The following is an 8,994-nucleotide window of genomic DNA, read 5'->3' as shown; positions in this document are numbered from 1 at the left end:
TGATTTGAGGCTTTCAGAAAGTCTTATCCATCCAGTATCTACGATATGCTCATTGTTAGCATGCACAAACACAACGAATTGGGTATTTAGGAGGCAGGGATGGTCAAATAAAAGACAATATTGAGTTGCATTATGGGAGATGTAGGATCTAGTGTTTGCCAGCCTCTGCTGACCATTTATTTTTTTATTTTTTTTGCATACAGGAAGAAGCATCACACTTTTTAGAGCTGCAAGGGAAACTCCAATCAAACACTCTGGTGATTATTTTTTTGAGTAAATCTACTACAGTAATTGCTTCATCAATAAATTGCACAACATAGTCTACATTGTCTTTGTCTGTAATGTGACATCTTCACCGGTCAGTACTGCAGCCGCTGAGCCTGCTTCACTCAGACTTTGTACAGTTGACAACCCAAATACATTTAATTTATAAAGATCTAAAGTAATAAATGCTCACAAGCGAGAAGTTGATGTTTGGCATATTTTCTTGATGAATAGCATAATCGATAAATAGAGTAATTGTTCCGGTAAATGTCTTTTCACAGAATAATTGTATCTGTCATTTGAAATTTCTATGCGTTTGTGCCAGATAAAGGTTATGACAAGTGCCCTTTGTGTGCGCGAAGACTGAGCTATCAAATCTCGAGAAAAAATAATTGTCCGTCAAAACTCCTGCAGGACACAAAAGAAAAAAACGAAAGCATTCAGATGAGGGACCAAGTATCTGTTTCACAAAGTCCCCATCGCTGGTCATGACACTCTCCCCCCTCCTCCTTCCACTCATAGGACATGAAAGAGCGAACCTCATAATAAAAATGGAATAAACCATCTTCCAAGGTTGAATTATTGTAATTACACGTAATTGAGTGTTTGGCGGCAAAACCATTTCCTCTTCAGATCCCGCATGTACTTTTTGAAAATCACGATCACTTTGTTCTTGGCCCCGGCCACCGATTGACCTTCTCCAATTGCAGTCTTTCCTGAACGGCTGTGACATGAGGCGGAGTGGGACTTGAGGGGGTGGGTGGTTGGGGAGGTGGTGGTGGTGGTGGTGGGGGGCTGCGTGCTATGTTGTCACAAGATGAGTTACTCTTCACCAGTTCCATATGGTTTCAGTCATCTGTTGGGCTCATTTCTCTCTTTCCCCCTTTTCTCTCTGCCTATTTATAAATACATGAAGCCGTTTGTGATGTTCTGGCCTTGGCCAGAGGCTGGGGTTAAGAATGGGAGAAACCACCAAGACACAAATTAGTTCATGTTTCATTCCAGTGTCTCTGAGGAGGTTGGTTTGTTTCTGGGGCAGAAGTACATGCCTGCACAGTAGACGTGCCTGAGGATGCATAATGGTGGCCATTGTTTTCAGGTTACCCTGGTCAGCCAGCAGTCTCTCAGCAGAAGAGCACCAGTTTAATTGGCCTTAACTGGCCAATTGTTGTCCTGGAAGAGTTTTTCTTTTGTACACCGTGGGTCAACAAAAATTATAGACTGTTAAATTGATGGATGAGAAAATTGCAGTATGTTACCTATAATACCGCAGTATAACGTTCTCGCTAGGAAATAGATTCGCTCCGTGAACCCGCTGACTCGCGCTCACGCCCCTAACTCTCCGAATCATTTCAAATTCAACGTTCCATTTTCAGCATTACAGCTGTCCGGTGAGGATGAGGCAATGGGGCGACCAGCGAGCCGCTCTGTAAATGCTTCCATGGAGCTTTTTACCCCTCAAAGACCATTGTGTCAGAGTGAATGTACCCGTCTGTGTCAGCTCTGTCAAGTTGTAATTGGGTGACTGTGCAGAAGTTGCAGGAAACTATTTGGTGAATCCCCAACTAATGCGTTCAACTTTAGCTCAGAGGGTGAAGCAATGTAACTGTCCATTACAGTGGTGACGAAGCCACATGATTCATTCTGACCTGCGCAACCTGCTCACACAAAGCCCGTTTATATTTTTGGTATTTTTGGACTTGCATATTTCTAAAGTAACAGGATGTGACTTTTTTTTGTCCCGCCAAGGTGTTTTTTTTTCATGGTTCTTGGGAAAATAAACACAATTTGTGGATTGTACATGAAAGCATAGGAATATTGTCCGTAGTATTCATTATAAGTCCCCTCTAAACTGGAACCCAAATGCCTCAATGGTCACCAAAGAAACCAAAATATTTTTGTTAGTAATAGTTATAAACTATAAAACTGATGGTTTACATCACACAACATTACAATAAGTTGCATCACGCTGGGTTCAGCAAAAAGTAATCATTTGAACCAATATAATTACATATATTTTACTTTTGGTGGGTCAAGTTGAAACGTCTCTTTGATCTTAAAAATAAAATATTCCTTGAGCTATAGAGAAATTGTAATTCTAGTATTCATAGTCGATTTGTCAGTGGATATCATGCACTCCCCCTTGATTACATGGACTCCAGCTCTAAAGTAAGTTGTGATTGGGAATGTCAGGTTGCCATTTTCTTATGATTGGCTGATGAAAGGTATAATTTAGGACTGCCAAGACAGCAACTTCAAAAGCTTCCTATGCCATATTAGGCTGGAATGTGAAAGCTGTCCAGGCAAAAAATGATCCAATTTTCTACTGGCTTTAATTACAAAGAGGATCCCCTTTCATTGGTGGAGCAATTGCTGTCCATTTCTGAAGACCATTGTGGAAAATGATTAAGTCAAGCATATCCAGAATGCTTAAATCTGGTCTGTCTTAGTGTGGCCGTGGCATGATTATATCATATTTGAAGCTCACATGTCTACATTTTTTTGTAAAACGACCTCCAAAGTGATGGTAACAAAGAACCAAGAGACGTTTTTGTGCCAAACAAGACACAATGGTAACACTGATGGCCATAGTCCAATCCCTCTGTGTCCAAAATGTAGTTTTTTTAATAACCATTTTGTTTGTGCTTGTGGTGAAGGGTACGACACAATAAAATAAGTGGGTAAATGGTTATTTGCCCAGCAAACGTGTCTTTTTTTACAAAGTTCCCCTTTCTTGGCTGTCAGCGCGCCAACAAAATAAAAGCATAAATTGTGGTTAATCCTTGGAGCCGAGACATTGTGCCTGAGGACTGTTGGTAATGGGCAATGCCCCTTCTAATCTAAATAAAGTTAAGTGTTTGTAACAGCGACTGCATTATGGAAAATCCAATTTGTGATTGCAACATCTGTACTTAACCTATGGGTAGTTCTTTGTTGGTCCAAGACACTCGGCTGCATGTCTTTTCCATGAGAAGTTTTCCAGGAAACGTACATGTACATGACCTTGCATGCAATGCTTATGATTCATATGCAAGAACTGAGTCTTGCTCATTATGGTGGTAAAAAAGAATTAACATCTAAATATTCTCAGACATGCAAACCCATGCACAGAACCCAGAGATTCTGCACACAAGAGCCGTATCCTTTCCCAAAACGGGCACACAGCCAGTTTGAGCATACATTCAAATAATAACAGGTTATATGCTCAATTGCCTTTTTTTGACAACAAATAGAAATAATTAATATTTATTGTGATTGATAATTAAATGAACATGACCCCATGAGACAAGGAAAGAAACTGGCACCTATCCTAACATCTATCTGGCACATACTCCAAATACCTTTTCTTCTGAGCTCTTAAAAGGCTTCTTGTCTGGTTGACAGAATGCCAACCAAAGCAAACTAGGTGAGTTAATTCACCATTTTGGTTAAAAGTTCCCTCTCCGCCCCCAGCTGTCAAATCCTGTCAGACCACATGTCACATGGAGAAGGACACGGAGAAAAGGGACCATTCTCACACATTTGGGACATATCCAGAGGCTTATTTGTAAGCCTGTGGGGTGTGGCAGGTAAGCTTCCACCTCAAAGGTAACAGCTCCCTCCCATGTAATTGCTGCACATCAGATCAAGCTGCATGACATTCCTACAGACTGTTTCAAGTGACTACTGCCAAAAGACAGAGAGTTAACTGCCATCAAAGGGGACAATCTCCAATTTGGATCAGTGGTGGCTGATGATGGTATATCATTGCGTCGTTAGCTCAGGTTTCGGACTACGCCCCGGTAATAAGCAAAGCAGTCGGAAGAAAATACAGCACACCGATGGACTCAACCAAGCAACATACAGCAGGAAAACATAAGGCTAATAAGCCAGCAACATGCAAAAAACGTCATTACACAAAACAGTGTAATTTGCTCCAATAAGACTTCTCTTATCAGAGCGGGGACCATTCTAGCGAGTCAGAGGAAGGATGCATCCTCGGGCAAAGCAAAGATAAGGGCCTTTGATAGAATTAAGCCAACGTCAAACAGCCAGTAGATGAGTTCTGTGAAGATAAAGCAGCCAGGACTGACAGGTCTGATAATAGTCCAAACAAAGAGAAAGTGGAGATTAAGGGGTTCCTTTTCAGGCAGTTAAGTGGACTGCCCAGAGGACACTCCAAAACATGGCTCATCTGTCAGGGACAGGAGGAATGGATACCATCACGAACACTTCATCCAGGCGACAGATAGTATCTAGGAATTTCTATAAAGAATGCTGTGCTGTAGTTCAGTTTTTAGGGTAGCGTCAGCAGTCCAGTTAATCAACATGCATGCATGTTTACAATATTTCATATTGATACTATTATTAAAGGAAATGAAAGAAATACAGGTTATGGAGTGCAAAGGTCAAAGGTCAGATAAATATTCATGGATGGAGTACAAGAAACCTTTATATATATATATACAGTATATACAGTAGGGTCGCCCTTAAAGATGGAATATTTTTGCATAGTCTTGTCTTCTTGTCTTTTATACCACCAAACAAATGTAATGCATGAATACATTTTCACCTAGGTTATTGTGACACATAATGTAACCATTGTACCTGGTCAAAAGTTATTACTGATGCATTTAAATAGGAATAAACAGAGGATTGTGTCTGAAAACAATATATTTCAACTTTATGGGCAACAGTGTATATGAATTTAAAATAACATCCACGTTTGTGCTAAGAACCAAAATAAAGGTCCAAATTGTCTAACAAATTGTAGTAATATATAGAGTAACCAGCAGTGGTGGAAGTACTTTTACTCAAGTACTGTACTTAAGTACTTTTACTTAACTTGCTACTTCATACTAACCTAAATAAATTGATAAATGGCTGTGTATAGGCTGTATATTAATATTTTAACATTGTCCAGGGTCATGTAATGTGTTTAATAGTGTCCAGGTTTTATATTTCATTCACGAGAACAGATTTGAGTGGTGCAGCTGAAGGAGTACTTTAGCTCATCTGAAATGGTTTTAGGGGTACATCAGATGAAAAAGGTTGAAAAAATGTATTTTTGGCATATATGAGGTTAGAACCTGTGACCCTATAACATATTTAGATAAAATCAGTCTGTCATACTTTTTGCCATTCTAGCCCGTCAAAGCACACCCTTGCAGCGAGCTCAATTAGTGTGTCTATCCCGTGGTAAGATAAAAGTTCGGAAACTTTAATGTGCCGTTAGTCTCCTCATATCAACACATTAAGTATAATAATGCAGCTGTGCCTTTTTATGTCCATAACCTTGGTCTGCGAAAAGCTGTGCTCTTTCCACAGCTAAAGGAGTGAATGAAAAAAAAATAAAATAAAATGACGAGGAGTTAATGCTGAGGCGGCAGAAAATGAGAGACAGTCACAGCACTCAGTTGTAACACAGTCTGGCAAAACACTAACAAAGGAAATGAGCAAACCACACAGCAAATAACAGACTTTTATTCAACGCTCTGGGCCCCACTGCGTACAACTGGGTGCCAACACCAGTCACTTACAAATAAACGGATTTATGAGAAATATTACGCACAAATTACTACATTTGTCTAGACAGGACATTATTGTAGCTTTACTTACATTGGCATGACCAAGTTCAATTTTCATGAATATGTATATATATTCAAACATTCATGTAAGTATATGTCAAACATTTACAGCTTCCAAATTTGCACTTAGGAGTAAATGGCATGAATCAGTAAATAAACTACACCTCTCACAGTTTAAAGCTATAATATAAGTTGCGCTTCCCTGCCAGATAAACTTAACTCATTTACACTTCCTACAAAGAATAACTTTGTTTTCAAAAATGTGATTACATGGCCCATAGCATTCACATGGGGAAATGAACAAGCTTCTTTGCAATTTTACTCTTTGTACGATAATTATATTTGAAAATGTAGTGAGGCCTTAGCAACATGGCACTGCCACAAGCACATCCGTACTAAGGCAAACTGTGGGTCTGCAACCAAATAGAGCTACCAGAGAGTAACAGTGCTGACAGATCTCTCATAAACACATCCCAATGACCATTATTTGTGTTATGAGTAGACTAATATTAATTATATTCAGACTTTTAGATTAAGACTATATTCAAAGCTGCAACTGGTAATGTCCCAGGCACAACTGGTCCTTCTCTACAGCTCAGTCCTTCAGATGTGGCTCTTCCAGATGCTTTTTCATCTGCTTAATTTTTAGTGTGTAATATTCCTCTTGCAGCTTGAGGACGGACTCCTGTCTTTTCAGCACAGACATTTCCAAATCCATTCGCTCTTGCTGAGTTGTGGAGGGTGAGGGTGGACAAGTAGAGCAGGGAGTATCTAGAGACTCTGCAGGAGTAGCGAAGCGGGCAGCACAATCACTCCCACAATGCACTGCGAGTACTTTTGGGAAGTTTGCAAAATCAGCCAGTTGTTCTTCTGCTGGAGAAGTGGATGGATCTGGATGTGTCGGGAGCTGGAGCTCTCTCACTGGATGTTTGCTTGAGAATCTGTCATCTTTTGTGTGTTCATGTCCATCTTCATCGCAGCTGAAAAAAAAACGTCAATAATTTTGTTTAACAATAATTAGTGTGTAAGATTTACTCCCATCTAGTGGTGATATTGTATTTTCCATTCAAACGAATAGTGCTCTGTAGCTCCTCGCTTTTTCAAATGCGTTTTGCAACTACGATAGCCATTATGTACCAAGAAGCTATGACAAGTCATCCAACACCACTTCACCAGTATTCTTTCAGGTGAGGTTCGATATTTCAAACAAACATGTGTGAGCATGTATAAGTAATTACTCCTCGAGCAGGATAGTGATTTATGTTGCCATGTTTATATTGGTTTATTTTTGGTAGCCTTCCATTACTATGTCGTAGCCTGCTAACAACTAGACACACAACAAACGCAAACGAATGTGACTTTGTGCTTATACTGCTCTACAACACTGACTGTAAAAAAGCATGAGGTTGTGTCGGGGACGTCCACCACGGGCGGATGAAAAAAAATCACTCCCTGGGAGCTCCAGGGGGACGTGGGCGCACCGGTGTCCTGGATTGATGCATCACGGGCGGATGAAAAACTCCATAAAAGTCACTGTCCGCTCCAGGGGAGAAGCCGGTCATGCGACCTCATCCTGGTCTGGAAGAGCCTCTCGCTGCTGTCATCTCACTCTGCGTTTCAGTCACGGCTCTGAACGAAATCGCGTTTAGGTTTATGTCCCTCCTCGGCGGTTAAAGTTTTCAAAATGGCGGAACGACATGGAAGCCTCCCGAGGTCTTACCCGTCCAATGTAAATACAGATAAGAAATTATTCGCTTACAAGGATAAGTCAGATTATTGGCAGAGGTAATTATACACATATGAGGACAAATTTATGAATGGAGATATTGATTTTGGCTAACACATGACTTGTGTGACACACTGTCCCTTTAAGCTTCATCAAAATGACAAAAATCTCACTGTGGAAAGTTTTCACAGGGACTATTTATTTGGTACAAATTTACGCAGAAAACTGTTCACACTAAGGTTTGTGGAGAACCCACATATGTAACCAGGAGATTAAGATAGAATAAGTGGGAAAGTACTGTATGTTATACAGTTAATTTCTGCTTTGATTCAGTCTAGGCACTCAACGTGAAAAGCAAATAAAAAAGGCATTACCTGTTTTGAGGAGTTTCCACCAACTCTGAGATTGAAGATTCTTCTCGATCATGTTGTAACATGTCTGAGAGGTTCATCACAGTCATCACGACTTGAGTCACAGTACTCAACTGTTCAAAGGACACACCTGTGAATAAAAAATCATATCATGCATAAATATTATAATGATATTATACAATAGCATATATTCAAAACAGACAGTGATGATGTGGATTTCCTTATTTCTCCATCAAGGTTTTTAACTCAATATATATATATATATATCTTTAAACACACATATCCACCCTCAAGGTATTGCATTGTTTCACTTCTTCTTTTGATCTAATGCTATTTATTGTTAGAGTTTTTACTGCTAACAAGCGGCAGATTTTCCTCACCTGTGCTCGCTTGCCTTCTCTGTCGTTTGATCTCCTCCCTTGACTTTGCCAGCAGATTTTCCCACTTTTTGTTACAGTCAGAAACTGTACGTTGAATCTGTGGAAAGGCAGTGTTGATAGCTTTGGCTATTTCCTCCCAGGCATGTCTTTTGTCCTGTATTGAAACGCCATTGCTGCACTTGCCTCTGATTACGTCTTTCCTCTCCTGCATTAACTGTGCAAGAAGAAGACACTCCTGGTCCGTCCAGTTAGGTCTTCGCTTCCTGCTGGACATCCCCCTCAAGGGCATTTTTCTGAGAGACGCAGACACAGATTGGTTATTATCTGTATGCACATTTGGTCCCTATCATCCATGCATATGAGTGCAGAAAATTCAACATAACTAAATGTAACAATGCTTTAAAACATGATAATCTAATTGAAAGGTGAAACCTCCCCCTTAAACCTTTTTAAACTTAAGTTATTATATTTAAGAGATTTTTTTTAAATGTTTTAGATTTGCGCTACCTGGAGCTCAATCAAGCGAAGAGTAGCTCGATAGCAGGTCAGACGTTTGCTGGATGTAATTACTTCGAGGTACAGTGCCCGCTACAGTTAATAATTCGTGATAAAACCTTAAGGTAAAATGTAAGGCTTTCTTCTCCGTCTCAGGGAAAATCCACAGCGTCGCAGGACAATGACGTCGT

General features: G+C 40.0%; 1 protein-coding gene across 1 annotated transcript; it reads right to left on the bottom strand.

Annotated features, from left to right (window-relative positions):
• Positions 1 to 5,717: 5,717 nt before the first annotated feature.
• Positions 5,718 to 8,954, bottom strand: LOC311029563 (uncharacterized protein). Its single transcript, XM_084034772.1, has 4 exons — positions 8,816 to 8,954; positions 8,309 to 8,601; positions 7,932 to 8,058; positions 5,718 to 6,811 (listed from the first exon to the last, which is right to left on the bottom strand). Exons 2-4 carry the CDS (start codon positions 8,595 to 8,597, stop codon positions 6,427 to 6,429), a joined length of 801 nt encoding a protein of 266 aa, XP_083890898.1. The 5' UTR covers positions 8,598 to 8,601; positions 8,816 to 8,954; the 3' UTR covers positions 5,718 to 6,426.
• Positions 8,955 to 8,994: the final 40 nt, after the last annotated feature.

This window comes from Eutrigla gurnardus (genome assembly GCF_963514095.1).
Source record: "Eutrigla gurnardus genome assembly, chromosome: 2".
NCBI lineage: Eukaryota > Metazoa > Chordata > Actinopteri > Perciformes > Triglidae > Eutrigla > Eutrigla gurnardus.
The sequence above is the reverse complement of the archived record's forward strand: the minus strand, read 5'-3'. Positions and strand labels throughout refer to the sequence as shown.